Source organism: Panthera tigris, chromosome B2 (assembly GCF_018350195.1).
Source record: "Panthera tigris isolate Pti1 chromosome B2, P.tigris_Pti1_mat1.1, whole genome shotgun sequence".
NCBI classification, from domain to species: domain Eukaryota; kingdom Metazoa; phylum Chordata; class Mammalia; order Carnivora; family Felidae; genus Panthera; species Panthera tigris.
In genome coordinates this window covers 138,608,441-138,631,854 of record NC_056664.1, presented here as the reverse complement: position 1 = coordinate 138,631,854, position 23,414 = coordinate 138,608,441, and the positions used below count along the sequence as shown (strand labels likewise).

The 23,414-nt window shown below is 45.1% G+C and overlaps 1 protein-coding gene across 1 annotated transcript in view; it reads right to left on the bottom strand.

The window, feature by feature from the left end:
- TIAM2 (TIAM Rac1 associated GEF 2) overlaps positions 1-23,414 on the bottom strand; it is a 188,576-nt gene that overhangs the window by 76,507 nt on the left and 88,655 nt on the right. Inside the window, 5 exon segments of the mRNA XM_042987371.1 lie at positions 2,229-2,387; positions 3,072-3,257; positions 13,264-13,488; positions 15,565-15,737; positions 21,662-22,097. Of these exon segments, the coding sequence (XP_042843305.1) occupies positions 2,229-2,387; positions 3,072-3,257; positions 13,264-13,488; positions 15,565-15,737; positions 21,662-22,097 (1,179 nt within the window).

The window sequence follows — 23,414 nt, the reverse complement described above, 5'->3', positions numbered from 1 at the left end:
CTTGATTTCAGCTCAGGTCACGATCCCAGGATCGTGAGATAAAGCCCCGCATAGGGCTCTGTGCTGAGCATGGAGCCTGTTTCAGATTTTCTCTCTCTCTCTCTCTCTCTCTCTCTCTCTCTCTCTCTCAAATCAAAAACATTAAAAGAGATAAATAAAAGGGGTTGTATTTCAGTAGAGGAACAAGGAACAATTTATTTTCTAATTTTTGTCTTCTAGATTTTGTAGTAAAATAATAAACTTTAAAGGACTGGCCATTTAAATGGATACCTACAGCACATCTATTTCATTCAGTTATAGAAATAAAAACATCATAATTTCGTATCTTTTTGAAACAAACATGTTCAGGAGATGGGCTAGGTGGGTGCCCTAAGAAGGGCACTTGTGACGAGCACTGGGTGTTGTATGTAAGTGAGGAATCACTGAATTGTACTCCTGAAACCAGTACTGACTGCACTGTATGTTAACTAAAATTTAAATATTAAAATAAATTTTAAAAAGTAAATAAGTAAATAAATAAAACATGTTTAAATGCTTTTTTCTCAAGAAATCTTACATTAAGAACATTTATCGCGTATGATGGAGTAAAGACCATATTATGCTCATATATAGTTAGTTACATGTCAACATTTAAGAAAAATAAGCAAGTTATCAAGCTATTTATCATCATTACATAGAATGGACTGTCTTGGGGAGCCTGGGTGGCTCAGTCGGTTGAGCGTCCAACTTCAGCTCAGGTCATGATCTCAGAGTTCATGGGTTCAAGCCCCATGTCAGGCTCTGTGCTGACAGCTCAGAGCTAAGGACCCTTGGCTCTGTGTCTCCTTCTCTCTCTGCCCCTCCCCTACTCACACTGTTTCTCTCTCTCTCTCTTAAAAATGAATAAACGTTAAAAAAAAAAAAAAAAAAACAGAATTGACTGTCTTGACTAAGGCCAAAATTTGACTCAAATAACATTATTTAAACTTCACAGAAGTTCAATTCAAAAATTAAGCCCAGCATTAACCAATGGTCTACTGTTGAACTACCATCGATAACAAAGAAATATTTTTCCCTTGATAACCAACACAAGAGAACTTTGCAATTAAAGAACAAGTCGAACCACAAACTTTAAATGTGACACTCTTTCCATCATACAGGAGTATATAAAGATTGTATGGGAGTATGTAAAACAGAGGCCATGTGACAGAAGGTTCATGTGTCTCCGCCCCCTTAGGTCAACCTAACCACGCCCAACCCCCTCCTCCTTTATTGTTTCAGGGCTGTGAACAGGTCAAAGGAGTGGGTTCTATGGGTTATTTATGCAATTCGCAAAACTAGGATACACAATCAAATATCCATAGAACATTATAAAGATGTTACCGGAAGCATATTCAGAATAACAACATGCTAAAAGTAAAAACAAAACTTTGTCGGCCTTAATCACATTGTTCCTTCTCATTGAAATGATCAGAATATCACAGGACGACTCATCTTTTCAATAGTCTTGGAAAAAATAATAATCCTAAAAACACATCAACCTGCAATATAAAATCCAACATCTTATACCATATTAACGTCATTAGGAAATGTTTCAGACAGGAATATTCAAAATGTTCTAAAAACCTTCACTGTGCACGGGCCCCATTTCAGCAAGAGGAGCTCAGATTATTTTTAAAATATTAGAACAGGTGCCCTGCTTGGTCAATAAGCAGGCTGCAATAGCCCAATGCTGCAGACCTCTGGATCCAGGTAGGTCAAGGCCAGCCCTGGCCTGCGGGCGCTGTGCGAACAAGCGTGAGGAAGTGACTTCACCTCTGCAGGTCTCTGGCTACTCATCTATAAAATGTGATGACAAAATGCCTACTTTGTTTCATAAAGATGAAGTGAGAAAAGTGGCACAATCGATAGAATTTGGTTGCCGTTAGTCTATTATTAATTTCACGTGTTTGTTTTAATAGAAACTCTTATGCGGGGGAAAAAATTCTAAAGGCAATGAAGAGTGTGAATTCTTTTCTGATTAGGGTTATTTTTGAGTTCCTGGCGCTGCAGGTGTGAGAAAGGCGTGAATACCTTTACAGAAGCGCCAAAAAGAGGTCGAGCCACTTGCGTGCTGTCATTTGGAAAAAGCCCGTGCTAACGGCTGCATTCCTTTGAGTCAACTTTTATCTCATTCTTAATGGATGATGAACATTTATGAGGTGCTGACTATCAAGGATTTTCCACTAAGTCTGCTGTCCCTCCCGTACCGAGGAACTCGCCTGAGTTACGGAAGGTCTTTTCTCCTTCCCTTTTCTTGCCAGCGTGTCCAGTCCTTTTAATGAAGAAAATATGCCCTTCTTGTTTCTTGCTCGCTGGGTCAGGGAGAGTGTTCTCTTCCGGAGAGCAGAGTCATCTCGAGAACATACCTAATTGAAAACACAGTTTAAAAAATCTTAAAATGTCATTATTTGGGGGACAGGATTCACCGTTGCCTGAACTGGAATAAACCTTGCTCGCTTAGCCTGTGTCCTGACCAGCACGAAAGCTACCGCATGCCTCACATACCAGAAACGCATGCGCCCTTCAGATGCCTCTTATCTGGACAACACGAACCTAGTTACCACTTTCAGATCTCTCCAGGGTGGGCAGCAAGTGGGCAAAATGATCTGCAGACCCCCAGGCGGGAGCCAGTACTCGCCACAGAAGCCAGCCGCCCAGAGGCCATTTCGGAAAACCCAGAGAGGCTCTGCGAAGCGCAAACAAAATACGCTTCACTTAGTCCTCGAAGTCTTCACACACCTGTTGCTGTTCTTCAGGGTTTTCTACCTTCCTGACGGTACGAAGCCTACCAGACAGAAAGGCAGATGCAGATGCGAATATTTAATCACAGTCTACGAGTGGCTGGCTTCCTCGAAGAAACAGCGGAGAAGCCAGGGCTCTTGACAGCAGGATGCCTCCCGCCCTCCAGGCCCGCAGTGTCCGGCCCCGGGTGGCCCCTGGTCAGTTACTGGGTCAAGTCATAGGACAGCTGAACTGCAACCAGCTGGGAAAAGGTGAGCATCCACAACTCTCCCCGAAAGCCACTGAAACAGCCTTTCCCAGGAGCTTACCAGAGCATGGAAAGAAGAAACGGACAAGATGCCCAACCTGCCAAGGGCCAGCTTGGAGGGGCGGCTGGCGGCAGCAAGGAGGCTCTTGGGATTGGGCAGCTCCCCGCCTTGGAGGCTGGCCAGGTAGCAGCGCGTCCTGAACAGGTCCATGTGCAACTTTTCCAGATTCTGTTCCCACTGCTGGATCTGTTTTGGAAAGAACGGGGGTAACTTAAATTAAAATGAGAAGTTTTCATGGATCCAAGTGAAAATAGGATGCCTTTCACAAACCGCCAAGGAAAAATTTGTTTCAGCAGGTGCCACACGGTTGAAATCAGCCTTCCCTGCTCACCCCATCTGAAGCCCTCCTGCCTAAACACGCCAGGTCTGATGGTGCTGTACCTCATCAGGAGGGCAAGAACAAAACAAAGCCGGGGGTCCCAATACAAAACCACACATGCCGAGACAGCAAGACCATTGTTGAACTCCGGCACCCTGACCCACGGCAACTTACGGCAGGAGGCACACCCGTAAGCCAGTTACTTCACTTTAATTTCCCTGCACATTTACAGCCTGTGATCTTCAACCAGATTAACGGAATTGCACACAGAGGCTGGATAATGGACACAGTGACTTTACAGTGTTGTGCATTCTGAATAAATGACTCAACATAATAAGAAACAAATGGGGGATGGGGGGGCTCCTGGGTGACTCAGAGCCCTGAATCAGGCTCTGTGCTGACAGCTCAGCCTGGAGCCTGCTTCGGATTCTGTGTCTCCCTCGCTCTCTGTCTCTCACACTCTGTCTATCAAAAATAATAAACATTAAAAAAAAGAAAGCCAATGGACTTCGGGGATAAAGACAAAGAGAGCTTTTACTCCTATTTTAAGTGTATAGAGAATAATCACCATCTATACATATAAGCGGCACCTGGGTGGCTCAGTTGGTTAAGCGTCTGACTTCAGCTCAGGTCATTATCTCACGGTTTGTGAGTTTAATCCACGTGTCGGGTTCTGTGCTGACAGCTCAGAGCCTGGAGCCTGTTTTGGATTCTGTGCCTCCCTCTCTCTCTCCGCCCCTCCCCGGCTCATGCTCACACTCTGTCTCTGTCAAAAATAAATAAACTTAAAAAAATTGTTTTTAAATATACATCTGAATAAATTAAAACACATCTAAATTATTTACACAACTGAAATTTCTATGTGCTTCTTCAAAATTGAACTTATGAATTGGTAAAGAAACATATTCAAATTCGGGGGGGGGGCACTCCCCCTTCTTCCAAGGATCAGAACACATTTTGTTTGCGTATCACCTTTGAAAAAGGCTCTAGTCGCTCACCAACACCAGACTCAGCGGCAGGGCAGAAAGCTGGCCTTCCAACGGTGGCCAGAGCCATCGCCACATCCAGGAAAAGGTCTGCAGCAAAGGCTTGTCATTAAGATTCACATGTCACTTCATTTGCAACAGCTGCCTCTCTAGTTTGGCCATGTTAGGCATCCAAGCAGATTTTAACTATTCACAGCAAACTTTCCTTTAAGGCCAATCCTTAATACTGGGTAAATGGTATTTTGCAAGATCTCCAACACTGAACACTATGCTCACTGCGGTCTCTCCGGAGAGAAAAGCAGTTACAAAGTCTGGCTTTTCTCCAGACTCCCTCCAAGTCCTCTGGATGGGTACCTCTAGAAGGTCACCGTATACCTTCTCTACGTGAAAGAAACACAATGAGGGGCGCCTGAGCGGCTCAGTTGGTTAAGCATCCGACTCCGGCTCAGGTCATGATCTCACCATTCGTGAGTTGGAGCCCCCGTCAGGCTCTGTGCTGTCAGCTTGGAGCCTGGAGCCTGCTTCGGATTCTGTCTCCCTCTATCTGCCCTTCCCCCGCTCATGCTCTTTCTCTCTCAAAAATAAAATAACCATTAAAAAAATTGTTTTAAAAAAGAAAGAAACACAATGGCTACAAGATTTAAAATAATTTGTTGATTCATCATGGTGTGTCAACAAAACAACAAAGTCCCAGAGTATTCTGAAATTCTCAATCTCCATAGTGAATTTAACCTGTTTAAGCTTCTGCACATCCTTATTAGCGATGTGATAGCCTCCTGGGGTCAGTGAAAACCAGAATGATGTGTTGGCTTTTAAAAATGAACACGTCCAGGCCATATACCTGAAGAGTCTATTCATTAAGCGTGAAGCCCATTTCAAACTCCAACAATCCTGGTTCATAGCCTTAGTGAGGACCACAGCTCTAGACTAACAGGACAGTCCAAATTGAAACTGCAAATCTCTTCTTGAGCTTGCCACACGAGCGCATTCTAGATTCCAGAAGTAACGAAAAGGTATTATGCAACCATGAGCTGACAGCTACCAGAAGCTGTGAGGCACAGTGAAAACTATACTCCCAGTTCTGCCTCTCAAATATCTTCTCTAGCAGATTCCTGAAAATCCACAGTTACAGATGCATTCTTTTGTCTTCTAATAACATGTAGATGTTTCCAGATTGGGTAGTCTATTAAAGCATATCCCTCATTTATACCTCCATGTGAAACCGTTTATGAGGTCATCTCTAGAGGCTCTGTTGGGGGTGGAAGCATCAGAGGAAAGAAAACCAATGGGGCACTGGATACTCCAAGAAAAAGAAGCCCATGCCATCCACGGTGGATTAACAAGACAAAAATAAGAAGTAAAATAAAATCTGGGTCTAGGTCAATCGTGAGAGATTAGGGAAGACGAAACTCCTATTTTCACTGAATTCTGCAGTTTGCCAACATTTGTTTTTGTTTTTAATGTGTTTATGTGACTCCACACCAAAACACCACTGGAAAGTGAAGACCACACCGGCTCAATGATACCCAGGCAGTCTTAAAATCTTGTCAGAAACACTGTGATCATCGTCAGCCTAGACATTTCCACCCAAAATGCAGTTAAATTCATGAGAAGAAATGGATTCAGATGCTTACGTCATTGGGAGACCCAGACAGCATGAAGACGGTCCCTAACATATGTGATGATGCTTCAAGAGAACTACTATCTCAGTCAATACTCTACATTGTAGAGGTCGTTTTAAAATTGAATTTCATAAAAAATGTAAATGAGAAGGGACTTGATGACTTCTCCATTCCAACAATGTTTCCCACGTTCATCCTGACTCAGCCTTTGAAATGGTTCATTCTGTGTCTGTCAACTTGACTGGGCCACGGGGTGTCCACAGTTATGGTCAAACGTTATCCTGGGTGTTTCCATGAGAGTGTTTTTGGGTGAGATTAACATTTAAATGGGTAGGCTGAGTAAAGCAGATGGCCTCCCCAATATGAGTGGGCCTCGTCCAATCAGGTAAAGGCTTGAATAAAGAACAGAAAGGCTGACCCTTCCCCAAGTAAAGGAGAATCCCTCCTGCCTGGTGACCTTCAAATTGGGATACTGGCTTCTTTCCTGCCTTTGGACTTGAACTACCAGCTCATCCTGGGTCTTGAGTCTGCCAACCTTCGAATGGGAAGGACACCATCAGGCCACCAGGGTCTCCAGCTTGCCGATGCTGCAGATCATGGGACTTGCGTGCCTCCACAGTCACATGATCACGTTCGTCATAATAAATCTCTTTATAAATATTCTTTCATACATCCCACTGGCCGTGTTCCTCTGGAGAACTCTGGCTGATACAGCCTTCAGCTCCATAGATGCCTGTAGCAGAGTCAGTCATCATTAGTCACATCTATTCCATATCTAAAGACAATATTTCTCTTGTTTGGAAGGCTGTGGTTCTTTTAAATGAGGATTTGTGGCTGGATAAGAAACAATGAAATATTCCATTTTTCTTTCCACGGACTCACCCAAGTTGTAGGAAAGGAACTGGGAGAATACCAGGTAAAAGTATCAGGAGGGCATGGATTCACATGCTCGGGTTACTTGGAGGGAAGGGGGAAGAAGACAGGCTGATCCACGAGTCCAAAACAGACCCTGTGACACTGAGAAAGTCCGCCGACTTATGCAATGAGCTTGCAATTACCACACCCTCGTTTCTCAGCGGAGGAAACTGAAGCCCCAGAGGGAAGTGACTTGATCAGGGCCCCGTAACGAGCCAGCCCTTCCAGACCCGCAAAGGCCCAGAGCAGATCCTGAGGTGAGCAGCATGTGTGGAGAAGCTACCATCAAGCACTTGCAAAGCAGCCCCTGAATCGCAGGCCCTCTCACTCGTAAGGCAGATGTCTGCGTGCCATTCAGCACCCACTGCGGCAACTCTCTTGTAAATTTTCATCCAACTGTCGCCTTTACTTCTCCCCCAAATCCTCAGGCATTCCATGTGGAAGGGAGACTACCCTCTCACTTGGGTGCCCCATTCATACGGAACACTTTGCCTTCAGTCTCCTTCCAGGTTTGATGTGCAAGTTCAGCCCAATTTTAAGTGATGTTAACTAAAAAGATAAACATACTTTACAGTTACCCCTCAAAGATGAGACAAAGGAGGAGATAAAGATACGTTTTTATAAAGGCAGAGAAACAGAAGACAGTTTTGTAGCTATTACAATGCTACCTCGGTAAATTTTAATCACCATCATCATTAACACAGTAATGGTATCTGACATCACATTTATCAGGGAATTTCTGGAGACTTTTTTTCTAACATTATCAAAAACTAAAATGCCCAAAATCAAGTCCCTTAATCGTGGCTGTGTTTCCCTTTTCTAAATTCCTTAAACACTGATCATTGTCCCTAGACATTTCTTTATCTTTTAAAATAAATATCAGGACATGAAAATACAAACTCAAATTCTATGCAGATTGAGCTTTTATTTCTTCTAACATCCTGCACAAAACAGAAAAATGGCATGAAGAAAACTCACTCTAAGGAATTAACTTCCACTGCAAAAGAAAAAATCACAAAGAACAACATTAAGGAAGAAAACCCCCACCTAAGCACTGTCACAAAAGCAGTACAAAAGTTTCCTCCTTAATATTGCTAATATAGCTATATTTATTTAATGAGCTCAGAAAGATTATGGTCTGCTGTAGAAAGTGGGAGGGGAGGAGAGGAAGCCTCATGCTAAAAATAACAGATGAATAAGTGATACATAAAAACGATGACAAGCACATTCCTGCCACACCCAATACCCCTAGAAAAATATTTTCTACCATTCAGTCATTTGATCACAGCATTTGGTCATTTGTCCATTACAAGGTCTGACCTCAAAGATCATTAGTTTTTCCTTCTTGGTAGAGCAAGTTGAAGTATTTTCCAAGCACTACAACCCGACCTTCTCAGGAGAATCCTGCTAGCGACAGAGACTGCACTGGAGTTAACTAGTGGGTGGAACACCCAGCTAAGGCTTAGAGAATCTGTTTTGTTTTGTTTTCCTTTGAGAGAGAACTCACACGTCATAAAATTCACTCCAATTTATAATGGATACACTTCCTATCAAACCGAGCCAAAAAATTCAAGTTATGGAAATCATTTAAAATCTAATTTCAATTTTCTATAAAACCACGGATCACATGATTAATCAGTAAGCAAAACACAATCTGATTCACAAAAGTCTTATCAAAAGGCAACAGAGCCCAGTGGCTAGTAGTTGGTAGTCGTTTGTAGTCAAATCCCAGCTCCACCACTCACCGGCTGTGTGATGTTAGAAAACTGACTTAACCTCTCTCAGGGTGTGTTCACTCATCCATCCAACAGGTGATATGTACAACTTTACCTCATGGAGTTACGGTGAAATCATACACGATGGTGGCCTGAGGTAAGAGCCCTGGTAAATAAACTCATGGGCCCTGAGGACCGGGAGTGAGGTCAAAGAGAGGATATGTTAGCTGGGAATGAAAAAGGGAAGGCCTGAGGGAAGGAGGGCCAGAGCTGGCGTCAAGGAGCGGGGGCGGGGCCCACACAAAGAAGAGCCCAGTGTACCACAGTGAAGAGGACAGAAGACCTTCAGGAGCTCATCTTTCAGACTAAGAGCAACCTTATGCACAAGGCGATAATTATAAAATAATGTGATGAGAGCAATAAGAGACCCCGAAATTATGGCAGATAAAAGAGGTCCCTGCTGGAGTGAGTGGGAAGGGAGTCAAGGGAAGCCTCCTGATAAAAGTAATCCCTACCCCTTCATCACAGATGAGAAGGGGTGAGCCCAATGACAGGGGGCGGGGCAGGGGACAGGGCGTGTCTGTACATAGATGTGTGGCCCATATGGGTCTTCTCTGCCTGAGGGGGGGTGGGGAAAGGAAGGAGTGGAACCTACAGGAAGTCTGGCACTGCTAGGAGAGGTTATCAGGGGCTTATAAGGAGTAGAAGCCAGGAAGGATTTTTAAACCTGGCAATCACATGATCAGATCTGCTTTACAGATGCAAACACTCTGGCCTGGTATAGAAGAGGCATCTGAGGAAGGGCAAAAGTGACAGCCTCTGCCGCGGTACAGGGAAGGAAGAAGACATTCCTACCTGCCCCTCCGGCTCTCACCTGCACACCATGTGCCTGAAAACTCAAATTGCCGCGGTGCCCCGGGTCCTCGCAAAGCACTCTGCCTCTGTTCCTGCTGACTCTTGGCCTGGCATTCCCTTCTCCATTCCTCTCCTGATTAACTAACTCCTCACTCTTCAAGAAGCAATGCAGGCACCCCTCCTCCAGGAAGTCTTCCATGACTACACAGGAGGCTAACCTTCCCATTTGTCTTCCACAACAGTCTGGAATATCATTTGCCCTGGATTCATTAAATTATGGTGAAATTATATGCTTAACTGTCTGGCACCCTGCCAGGCTGAGAGCCCCTGAGGGCAAAGACAGCATCTTCTTTGAATCCCCGGGCTGTGCACATTTGCCTGGCCCAGATACGCACTTAATATTCACTGAACTCAAGTGAAAGCCCAGAACCTCCATAATCTGGCCTTATCTCCTCAAATCCCTTTCGCCAATACCTCACTCACCAATGCTTTATTCCCCAAATGGCTTCCCACAAGCACACACCCATATCATATTTTCCTCAAGGCCTTGCTTACTTTGCCCCTGCCCCCACCAACTCAGTTTCCAACTGCCTAGATTCAATCCGTCCTCTTTACTGTTTCGGAACTTTGAGTAAATATTTAAAAGAAGTCCACGTTTCACAAAGCCCAGAGCAGACAGGAGCCCGGCGACCAGCCTGCGGCTCCCACCACATCCTCCGCCCTATTCTGACTGCCTTCCCCCCCCCCACCCCACCCCCCCCCCCTGCCCGGGGCCTCATTAACCAGGGGAAGTGAGGAACACACGGAGGGCATCAGGATGCAGGGAAGCCACCTGGGGGGAAGCCAAGATCCACGAAGGGTTGGTGAGGTTTTGTCCCTGTCTGTTTGTTTAAAATAATAAATGGAAAGGAAAATAAAGTACCAACTGGACTTAATTTATAACTCTTCCTCCCTCAGAACTTCAAAAGGCATCCAACGTGTAGACGGCTGCACGGGCCGCTCCACATTGGATAGGCTCGAATGAAAGCTGCGTCATCCTGCCCCACACAACCTCAGAAAGGCCCTGGGACCAGCCCACGTGATGGTCTCTTTCAAGCAGAGCATGTTACCACCCAACACTATGAAGATCAGCCGTTATTATCGTGATCGCGTCGTTTTATCTTTCTAGTTGGACAGCGTGTACACAGTGATCTCCACCCAAGCACATCAAAGAAAATCCGTTTCCGGAGACTTTACTGTGCATGATGTAACATACCCCGTAAATTCTGCTATTATTAGGCTATAAATGACCATATCTGAGGTTCTGGGGGGGGGGGGGTCTCTGGGGGAAAGCGCTACATAGATAAAATATTTTCTTTGACGTAAAATAAAACATAGTGGCGTGGAGATTTTTAAGAAGTAGACAAAGCACTACTGCTCTTTTAAAGAAGCTTTTAAAAGGGAGTTTAGAGAAAAGTATACAGTTATGGGATATTTGGGAGGTCGTGTTCTTATTGGTCTGGATTTGAAAACATCTTTGCCTTTGCAGCTTCACATAACGTTCTCTAGTCAAAGACCATCTCATAAAACTAATCCTAAGCATGTGCTTGTTAGCTGCCTTGACTTTTCATATTCTTTGCGTCTCCAAGTAAAGAGCTAAGAGCTCTCTTTACAAACATCTGGCAAACGAGCTAAGGACAGTGAGCGTAGCAAATGTAATTCGTAGTACCCACTGCAAAGACCTCTGGGAAAACAGGACTCAAGTACAACCTTAAAAACTGCCGATATGGCGAGGAGAGTATTTTCAGGTGGAATTTCTAAAGATCAATCCCAACTGTTTACCAAAAATTCACAAGTGCAACAGGAGAAGGGAACTGTGTATACAAGTGGGGGGGCGGGGAGGGGTAAGGGTAGGACGAACCAAAATGAAAAAATTAGTAGGATCAGGACAGTGTGCTTCAAATAACTAATGTAATGATTCTGATAAAGAATGCATAATGTGCCACAAGTAAGAATTAAAAGAGCTTCTCTTCAGCCAACCAAACCATCAAAGACCCTTGGGTCTGTACAGGGTTTTATGTGAATGTAACTCCCCTCCCAGAGATATCATAAATTAATCATTGGTCAGCTATAAAAGACACTTAATAAAACTGCATTATGGCATAAAATTACATTTACTGAGAATGTGTATTTTTTTTAAAGTTTGCTTGGATTTCCTAGGGCCACTAAAAAAGGAAAAGGGAAGGAAAAGGGGGGCAGTCCAAGAGCCTCTGAATGTTGCCCAATTTCCCTTCTCTCCATCGACCCAAACATTTGACATTATATAAGGACCTAAAGACTCCAAGGTGGACATCCCTTTATAGGACTAAAGTATGGCTTCAAAGGTAAATTTCAGAGAGCCAACAGAAGTTAAAACCACATTTTTCCCATATAATCAGCCCGAGACTGTTTTATCGGGGTGCCCCCAACACTCTGAGACACCTGAATCCAGGAGTTCGACCTCTGAGGACAGACAGACAACTGTGGCTCCTGGATCCTGGAAATTCAGGACCATACGCGAGATGTGGCACAGGAAAAACCGGAAGAACCATTTCTCCTTCTTCGAAAGCTTTGTGATTTGTCAGGTAACCCTGACCAAGGCTCACATCCCTACACGCCACAGAGACTGAAAGCTGGGAGACCGGGACCTGCTTCTGCATCTGAACTCTTCCCAGACTGAGCAGAGGAGGCTGCTGCTCAATCAGAAGCAGGCAGAGGGCAGAGAACACGGGGTGAGCTCCTGGGGATCCTACTTCCTCCTGTGGCTGTGTTCCTGCCAAGCTCCCGAACACCTGCCACCTCTCTCCATTCTCTGCTGGCAGCTTCAACTTTTTTTTCACTTCCTTGTTAACTGGTAGTTTGTAGTTTGCTAGCAGGTCCTCTTTAGATAAATGGCGTATTCCGTTTGAGGAAGGGTTCAGGAGTATCGGATATGCTGAGACACTACGGAATGACAGAAATTCTGTACTCCGAAATCCATTTTCCATATAAATCGTTAAGCTTCTAGAGTGTCACCCTGCATCAGGCCCTGGTAACTGCACATCCAGTGCTGTCCCACCAACTAACAGACTTCCCTATGTCATCTGTCCTCCAAATCTGATTAATCTTCTAAAGATACGATGTTCAGCCTGCACTTAGGAAGACGGAGATGCTATAACTTTCATGAACACGTGTCTAAGCGCTCAGGGTGCATGCACAAAGGAAAACATATTAAAAAGCTGCTTCTCCTCCTACAAAATGCAAACAGCATAGAAACCAGCTGTTTAATTATGATACGAATGTGGAACTAGACCGGAGAAAGCATCGTCCTTTAGCATCTTATCTGTTGGCAACATACATACTTTTTTTTTTTTTGGAATCCACGGACACGGGAATAGCTGTATGGCACCAAACCAAACTTTCTGAAGCCACCCTCTGTATCAGAATCCTATCTAATTGTCCAGTGGTTTCATTATAGAAATCTTGGTCTGCAAGTGACAATATATGAGACGATCGGCGAGGCACGAAGAAGCCATTCGAGATTATGAAAAAAGATCTGGCCACAAAACGTTCCGCTGTATGTGTAACCACCACCAAATGTTGTAAAGTCTACCGACATCACCGATGTCACAAAAGTGCTGCTACTGAGTACCTGAAATGAGAAGCCACAGAAACTATCTCCCCCAGAGGTGTAGGAAACATCACCACCATCAGTTTGCATCCAAACTCAGATTTTTGCTGAGTGACATGAGCAATGAGAGAAAACACGTAAATAAATACTACCTGGTTTTCTATGGCTTTCCTGTTCTTTGGGTCGCTCACCACGGACAGCTGTAACTCTGCCATCTTTCTCATCTTGCTGTCCATATCTATCTTCTGAACAAGGTTTTTGGTCTGGCTCTTCAGTAGGCGAACTGTGTCCTCTTTTCCGTGTTTCTTTGCAAAAAGGGATGCGCAAGCTGAATGTATGGCAGTGACCCAGTTTTCCAGATCTGTCTGGCTAGTGGCCTAAACACAGGGGAGGGGGGGGGGTGGAAAGAAAACCTATTTGGAATTGTTTTACCACAAAGTGTTCTCCAAAGTGGGAGGCTGGGCTTTGATGTGTAAAACCCAAGAAGTACCTTCACTTCATAAAAATGGTTTAATTTCAAAAACAGACCCAACCACTCAGCTCAGATTTGCAGACTTCCTGGACTCGGGAGGGTCTGAGAGAATGCCCAGAGCACAGCAGAAATAACCGTGCAGCCCCAGATCCGACAGGAAGACTAACCACAAACAAGCTGTAGGCCAAGAGCAGAGGAGTAATCACACCGGGGCACATCCACTCAGCTCAGGGTCCTTACACTCTGCTGGTCTCTAAATGGGAATTTATCTTCATAATTTTAATACAGTGAGAAAACATGAGAGCTTAAAAGGTTAAAGTCTGAAACATGGACATGAAATTTCATCTACAGTATGAACTCTGTTATGAAATCTATAAAAGAATATTGGGGGGATGCGCACAACATTAAAACAGTTGTCCTGGAGCACGGGGAGTATACAGAATGGTTCTTCTTTCTCTGCTCTTCAGTTAACTTTAGACACAACGACTACACGCAATTTCCATGTAAGAAAAATATTTTAGAAATAAAACAAGTCTGGATAAAGCAGCATGGGCAAAGATTAGGATTCTAAGCAGGCCGAAAAGCCCTTTCCATTCCCTTGATGTCCAGAAATAACCACACAGATTCAAGCTATGGATGGATCCCCCAATTAGCTCAGGGATCATACAACAGGACCTACTGGGCAAATTTCTTAGAACTAAAGATATTTTGTCTGAATCACAAAATATACTCATTTCACACTTGCCCCTAAGATCTCTGTGTGAGATTAATCCAATGTTCTTACCCTCCCTACAGTTCAGATTAACAGCAATTCGTTACTTGGCCTTAAAGCATCGTAGAAAGTCTCAGTAACCTGTGTTAAGAGAAGGAAAATCCAACTTCAGGCCCTGAATCTTTTAAGTCAAGTCGGGGACAGCAATAAGGCCAGAAGCCCTATGAGTTTACCCAGTACCAGCCACAGGAAATCCTTTGCAGGGAATTCTAGATTGCCCAAGTCAGCTGACAGAACACCATGTTGTTCTGCAGGGCTCCGGGACCAGCATCATCAAGACGCCTGAACCTAGGACCCAGCAGGTCCTTCCGTGAACCTCTCTGACCAGATACAATCTGCAGCCCCAACTGGGTCTCCAGGCAGGACTGGTTAGACCGGGGAGCACTTGAGAAGCACACTTCTCTTCCTTCACGTCTACCTCTTTTGAGTTAATTAGTAATGACAACAGCACTCGGGGTGAGGATTCCTTTAGCACTTAACACACGCAATTCTTCCTCCTCAGAGCAATCCTCTAAGCCACTGTTCCCCTACTGGTTGTGGGCTCCGAAGCTCAAAGCACTTCAGTAAGCACTCTGTCTACGGTGACCCGACCCACAGCAGCAGGAGCTCCCACCGAAGCCTGACACCAATACTGATGGCTCAGCATCACCACACTCTTCAACTTCGCACTTGCTAGGACGCCGCCAAGAGCTGTAACAGCAGATACCTCGCATCTTAACATCCCAAGCCCACTTCCACTGGAAAATGAGACTTCCCAGCATTTGTCTCTAAGGTTTTCCTGAAAAGCTGCTTCTTTTACTCCTGCTGGGATTCTTGGGAAAAGTCTAAAGCCATATTCTGTAGGCCTCTCTGAAAAGCCTCCACTCTGGGCATCTCAGACCTTGCACCATTAGATCACGAGCTACTCCAGAATGGGGAATCACGATTTTTCTCTCTTCAGAGCCTCACGATCCTCCTGTGGGCCCCAGCTCAGCACCCGCAGGGCATCCCGAGGAAGGCCTGCTCTAGGAATTACTGGATGTGCCCCGGCCCCGCATCACCGGACAGTGAGCAGAGGCCAAGCTCTAGCTTGCTTAAGCCCCAACCCAAAGCCTAACTGCGCTTTTCCTCTACTTCACTGCTGAGCTGTGCCTCTTCATTCTGCTCCTTTCTAGCCTCATAGTACACAAGCCCTCGTCTCAAACCCCCATTTAGAAAGCTCGGCAGTACCTGGAAAAGGTAGACATCTCCAAAGGAGTTGCTGAGGCAGAACACGTTCTCCTTCTTGGGATGCTCTGGGACGGACTGCACTATGCTGTCTTCCGCAAACAGGGCACACCGAGGGGCGCTACTCTGGTCCGTGCAATTCTTCCCATACGTCTCGTAGAATAGCAGCGTGCATCCTAGGAGAGAGAAGCAAAAGAACATCTGTGCCACTGTCCTGAGGATCCAGGAAGGTATGGAGAAGCTAGGGGATACATCTAAAAGAGAAAAGAAAATGGAAAGAGACAACCACGTAATACAAAAGGAAACGGTGGCCTCCAAAGTATGCCTTGTTGTACTAGCATAACTCAAGTGAAAACGACATGTTTTTGTAAACATGGTATCAGTGATAACAACACCAAGCACTTATTATTGCTCACTCTGTGGCAGAAATTCTTCTAAGTTCTTCACTGGCTCATTTAGTCCCTACAGCAGCCCCAACAGGTAGGTGTGGTTATTAACCCCATTTCACAGATGAGAAACCTGGAAGATTATACCATCATGCAGGTCCCACAGCGGGACTGCCCAGGAACTGGCCCCAGAGCTCCTGTTCTTTTTTAAATTTATTTATTTTTGAGAGAAAGTGAGAGAGCAGGGGAAGAGCAGAGAGAGAGAAGGAGAGAGAGAATCCAAAGCACATGGCAGAGCTTGATGTGGGGCTCAGACTCGTGAACTGCAAGATCATGGCCTGAGCCAAAATCAAGAGTCGTGTGCTTAACCCACTGAGCCACCCAAGCGCCCTGAGCACTCGCTCTTAACCACACCACTGAGTTATTAGACCTGAATGCAGGAAGCCACAGAAAACCCATGTGCATTAACCAAGGGAGCTTCTACGCTTAAAATCTGCGGTAACAAGAAACCGAGCTTACCTGGAGAACTTTGCCATTTATGAGAAAAGTACCCAGTTAATTCTCCAAATGCCACGTAAAATAACTTAATATTAGTGTATTCTTTTATGTCACAGTAAGAGGAAATAACAGTACACATTTCACTAGTTTAGAGTAAGAGGGGAAAATGAAACTAAATACCCCTCGACTTTAAAACATTACTCCAAAAATGCCTGCAAGTACACAGCTTTCCATTAAGAAGCCAGTGAAGTATTATAGGTAGAAGTTGTTAAGGATCTACTTTGATAATTAGATAGGAGTGCCTTATAATTATCAGACGCAGTCTTCAAGCAAATTCTAACATGCTCACAAGTATGTTCTCTTGTTCAAAAACCTTCATCCAAAAAAACACTTTTGAGCACTTCTCATGTGCCGAGCCCTGCCACCCAAATATGGCTGATGAGGTCACCATCCCTCTGCTTTGCAAAAACCTCTTACACTGATACCAAAGAAGCACCAGCCTGCTCTCACCTACGCTGAGAACGAATGCGGTCCACGCGGTGCCTGTCTTACTCTCTGAGTTAGGAGTCCTCATTCACACAAGCGTAAATGTTTTAAAACGCTATTTCATGCTAGCCAGCCTCACCTCACTTCTTCCTTCAAAACCCAATCTGAATCTGGACAAACAAGTTCAGATCATGGGATCCAGTGCAGCACAGAAGCCAAGAGAAAAAGAGGCCAGCAGGTAGCTAGCTCTGCCCCCAGCAACAACATCACCAGGACACCACTTTCTCCCTCCGTGGTACTTAATGATCTCAAGAAGCATGAGCAATCTTTCTCCCTACAAACAAAAGGCACCCACACTAAGGCTGAGAGAGGCTCTTGGAAGAAGGAAAAACATCAGCAGGTATCCAGCCAGAGCCGCTTCTGCAGGACTGAGCCAGTCTCCTTTTCCAGCCACGGATGCAGTGAGAAACGATGCCCCAAATGTTTCCATCAGGAAACGCCTGAGTGCCGCTGGGGGATCCGAGGACCAGGGTCAAGGTGACAGATCCACGCCAGCTCTGCCCAGTCCAAATTCTTTCCGACAGGTTAACATTTACTTCCCAGTTTCCCTATCACTGTACTCCCAGCAGCCGTGGTTTGAATCATTACATCTAGAGGAAACGAACACGATTTTGGGCAGGTGCCAAGCTGCCGCCAAGCCTCACACCCTATCGACAACAGACCGCAGCTCTACCGTGACAGTGTGAAACCAAAAGAGGACATGTCACCCTAGCCCCAGGACGGGATGTAACACAACAGGCACAAATTGTGTTGCCATCAAATTTAAAGAACAGCAAATCAGCCGTAAACCTATTACCTCAAAGTTCTCTTCATCTGTGTCTCGAACACTGGGGAGTAAGTTGGATGGAAAGGGGCCCATCCGAGTCAGTGCCGTCTCCTGCCCCCGCCGCCCCCACACTGCATTTCGGCCATCAGCCCTGCCCTGTTCCCACCAGGAGACGGAGTTGGCCTGGAAGGCTGACAGCGGAAGTTCTTCTCACCACGGTAGGAGAAGGAGAAAACGGACTGGAACAGCAGTGGGAGGACAAGAACAGGTGAGGTACTGCTAGAAATATTACCAGCGGACAAAAGAATTAGTCGCCTTCCCTCAAAGCCACCTTTTCTTTGACGCCCTCTCAACCCACACGCATCACATCATCCTCATCAGCCCTGTCACATGGCAGAACCACCAGAAATCCCAAATTACTCCATGAACCCCTCTCCCGATGTCGTGCGTTCTGAGGGATTAACTCTTCAACCTTGCCAACTGCCCTACCCAGAAGTCCCCTGTGAGCCACGTGAAAAGCCACTCACTCATTGGAGAAGACATAGAGCAGAATTACCTCTGTTACAGATTTATTACATCCTCCAAGCCCTAGAAAACGTTTCTACCTTTAGCATACTATATATTCAACACAGGTACACAACCAGTGTGCTCCTAGCTGCTCTCCCCAGAACACTGTTTCCAATTTATTTACACAAACGCTTCGGAGATAATTTTAAAATTCTGCTTAAATGTGTATGTGTGTATACACACACACACACACACACGTGTGTGTACGTGTGTGTTTTTAACAAGGATTAAACCAAATAGTTAAGTCTCAACATTACAACTTGGATTCTAAGCCAAGAAAGCTGAACTCAACCCATTGAATTCCCAGAGGAAAGAGGTGTAGAAAGCCACATGGAAAAGGTTATGCTGGGAAAAAAAACATCTTTATCGCATGCCTTTCCTTGGCTGCAAAGGAAAGGAAGGAATGTGCGCTTGATAACATTTACACTCACAAAGCACCCTTTATCCGTGGGTCCTGAGGTGTTTTATGAGCAAGCTCGAGACAGCAGTGCGCAGGCAGGAGTGTCGATCCTGGAAATGTCGAACAGCTCAGGACCACGCCTGCCGCGGAAGTCCCTGGGGTAGCCTCCACGATGGAAAACTAGAACCCAGACGGGAGCTCTTCCAACAGTGAGTGATACCTGCCTGAATCTCTCCCAGGAAACCTCCGACAATCTGGCTCTGCACAAGCATCTGCAGGAGCAGGGAACTCGGGAAGATGGTGTCCCTTCCACTTGCTCGTGACTCTGGTCACGGTTGTATTTCTTTCTTTTTTTTTTTTTTTTTACACTAATTCAGAATCTGCTTGCCTTCCATCTGTTCGTGCCATCCCAACCTCTGGAGAACCAGAACAAATTCAGTGTCTCTTCTGTAGGACTGCTGCTCTCTGCCACGCCAGCCCTTATTTTCTGCAAGCTCAATGATCCTGGATCCTTACACCATCCCCCATATAGCATGGCTCTAAATCCCTCTGGTGTTCACCGACAGCCTCATTTCTCACAGCAGGTTATGGACACACAAACACACACCGTCACCAGCCCCCCACCACAGCCCCATGGGGTGCACCCTGGGGGATTTTCAGAGCCATTAAGACAGGCAGGGAACAACTTCCCAAAGCATCGATTTTATTTATTTTCTAATGTTTAAGTTTGAGAGCGAAAGAGCCTGAGCAGGAGTTGGAGAGGGGCAGAGACAGGGGAAGACACAGAATCCGACGCAGGCTCCAGGCTCTGAGCTGTCAGCACAGAGCCCGATGCGGGGCTCGAACCCACAAACTGCCACATCATGACCTGAGCCAAAGTCAGCTGCTTAACCAACTGAGCCACCCAGGTGCCTCCAAAACCATCAATTTTAACAAACAGGTTTTACATTGAAAAATAAACATAAGTAAATACAATAAATAAATACAATAACTAAAAAATAGATACATGTCACATTATGGAGTGGAGTGCAACTCTTTCAAACATCATGCAGGAAGGAGGCAGCTTCAGACTGTGATTCATAAACAATTTCATAGGCTCACTCCCCCAGAGGGCACATTTTCGCTCCCCTCTCCAGTCAAAAATACGTCAGGTGGACCCTATTCAAGAACCCTCATCTTGTTTGCTAACAGGTCTCCTGCACTATCTTGCCCCCAAGGACAGAAATGGCCAGGTCCCCCCAGGGCAGAGGAAGGAAAGACTGATGTGGTTGTAGAACATGGGGCATCTCTAGAGTGGGAGAGAGCCAAAGCATAAGAGACTCTTAAAAACTGAGAACAAACTGAGGGGTGATGGGGGGTGGGAGGGAGGGGAGGGTGGGTGATGGGTATTGAGGAGGGCACCTTTTGGGATGAGCACTGGGTGTTGTATGGAAACCAATTTGACAATAAATTTCATATATTTAAAAAAAAAAAAAAGAACATGGGACATCTCTAATGATGAAGCCAAAGATCACATTTACTCTTTTAAACCACATTTACTTTTATCTTGACTTCATCACATTGGAAACCATTCAATGAACGGCCTCCAGACCAAACCCCCAAGTCTCCTTCACTTGTAATACCCTGGAGCCACATCTCCCTATCCTGTACTTGGGTGGTTACATGATTATGAACCCTCAGAGCATAACCTATCCCTTCGAACTGTATCTTGCTAGATTCATCCCCTTATCCCAACTTTCCAAATCTTGTTCATCATCCTGTGTAAGAACCTGCCTCCCCAGTATGCCCAAGCCAGCTAAGCTCTTGGCCTTCCTCAGCCACCATGTATCACAAGGATCTAAATCCACAGCTGGAAAAGAGGACCACAGTCTGTGCTGGGCGCTGGGTCGCGGATTTTACAAACCTTCCAGTTTGCTAAGGGAAGATGTCACTTAAGGACAAGATACCTTCCAAAGTGCAACCTGCCCAGAGAGGCTTATGGGTAATTAGGAAATGGCACCAGCTCCCCAAGGCTGGGGTGGGGCGTCTTATGACATTTACATAGTGAGTGAAGAAAGGAAGGTAGAAAGAAGCACTGTGGAGGGCTCCAGGCCTTTCACACATATCCTCTGCAGACAGGATTCCTAGTTCCACTTTCTCCCAGGATAGGGAAGGATATCACCAGATAAGGATAAGATAGGGAAGGGCGTCGCCAGGCTTGGCTTTGAATGCCACACTCAGTTCCTCTGACAGAGTCACAAGACGGTTGTGCAGAAATGCCAGCGGCTGTGAGGCTGCTCCTCCTGTTCGCATCTGTGTACATCATCTTTACATCTGTGTAAATCCACACCGTATCGGCTTAGAGCCTCGCTCTTCCTCAGGACACTTAGATAGCTTCAAATCTATACGCCCATAATGAGCAAGGCAATTATACTTTTTAAGTGGCAATGCCTACAAGAAATTTTCCTCATCTTAACAAATTCTTACTCCCATTTCCTTCACATTAAAAAGAAGACATTTGTTTGTGATAACAATTAGACTTTCTTAGTTTATAAAGGGTAGAGCACACAAATCAAATAATCCAGAGGAAATTCTTCTGAGGAGGATACTTCTCTGGAGTTCTGAACATGTGCAGTTCTGAAGATGGTTACTTATTTGGAATATTTTTACACCCAGAGGCAGGAAAGGTATTAAAGAATGGTACAGAAATACCTATAAAGTAATAAGCTATAACCATTAAGTTCAATCATTATGTATCGGAATGAATTACATATGTGAGTATTACATAATCCATCTTATCTAGGTTTGAGAAAGTATTTGTAGCAAAGCATGCTGGGAATTCTGCATCAAATCCCTTCACATTGACGCAAACTAACCCTGGACTGAACGGCACTTCCTAGGAGAGAGGGCAGCTGGGCAAAATGATTCCAGTGGCCCTCGAGTCAACAATGCACTTACCTTTCAGCGTCACCCAGTATTGTTTCCACTTCCTCCGAGCCACCAGTTCAAGCTTCCTTTCCTTCTGCAAAGTGACCAGGGGTTTGAAGAACAGCCATCCTGCTTTCCGGACCACCCCTTGCTCCTTCTCAAAGAGCAGATCAAGTTGCTCCAAAGAGCTGAGTGACCCGCTGCTGGAGTCGGCGGTTTCCGTGGATGTTTCTGGGTTCTCTGTGTTGGTTCTGCTCATTTCCAACTCCCGCATGAAATTCTCATAAATGTTCTGTTGGAGGGGATCGCTGCCAATTGCATGAGTGGATTCGCTTCTCTGGGACAGGATCTGAGCCGAGCCCCCTGACCACAGCGAAGCAGACACCGGGAAGGGCCCCTGCCCATCTGCATTCAGTCCATCTGAGCGGCTGTCAAAGTAGTCACTGCCTTCCTTGGACCTCGGCTCCTGTGAGCAATGCAGACGAACACCCATCAGAGGTTACATACGTCCACAGTATCCCTTCCCAAACACTGCAAACGTGTCTTACTGTCGGTTGCTAATGCTGCTGCCTCCAAGCAACATTCTTTTAACAAAAATGCACCTTCAATCATCAAGTCACCAAACCAGAAAGAACTGTAGAAACAGTGTTGCCCAACTCAATCTACAGCCAGTAGAGTCAATGCTTCAAGATATAAACAAAAAGTCACTGACTATCCTAAATCTAATCTATGCTGAGCATCAAGAAGTTAACCAGCATATTTAAAACACATCGGCAAAGATTTCTAGGCTGACATTTCTTCTGTGAATCAGTGTCTTCCTGGAAAGAATTCATGCTCTTGGCAGTCTGCCTTCCTCCTGGATCCCTTTAAAGCTAAGTAGAAAATCACTAGTTCCAGGGTCATAGGGTGGGGTGGGGAATAGGCATGCAGTGTTTTTAGGTGTTGTTACGCAAACTTCTCTTCCTCTGCCAGAAACACAGCCCCCAGCGTCTCACCGCCTCTACCCAAATCAAGACTGGAGGATCCCAGCACCTTATTTTCAACTTCAGGTAGTAAAAACCACACACCTGGAATTCCTTATCTACAAAGGGTATTTGCTACTAACTTGTTTTTCATAAACAGTATTTTTCAGTTAATTTGGGAATTTCTTTCTTGAAAAGAATATGTTCCTTTATGCACATCCTTTTATTCGAACATCTATTTTGTTCTAGGCATTGGGGATACCAAAGACACGATTCTTAACTTTAATGTTTATGACAACATAAAATCAGACATAGGCAGCTGTAAGTAGAATTAATATTTATGTAGTAACAACTGCCCCCTATTAGACTAAGTGCACTCAACACTGAAGTGGCCATGCACAGAGCTGAAAACATGAATGTTTCCTCATTTAGATGAGAAGTTATTTAATAAAAAGAACTTTCATACAGGCCATTCACTGGTAAACATCAGTAACTACATTTTTCAGCAGAAAGTGACCTTAATCTAAGATGCTAACATTCCAAACTTAGAGCTTAGATTAAGGTAAGTCTGCAGAGGGATGCTAACCACACCATCTAATCAGCTACTGGTGGGCTTGCAATCATGTTTCCTTATCCATTTCAATAAAAATGAGGGCAAACTCAATGAAGGACCATTGACAAAGGCCTTATCGTGAATATTCCACTGTGTGGAAGCGTTTTCTTTTCAGAGATTCCATCCAGATATCAAGTAGCAAATACTTGCTATCTTTTGTAGGAAAATCAACGAAGAGTGCTTCCAAATACCCAGGGGCTAGAAACAA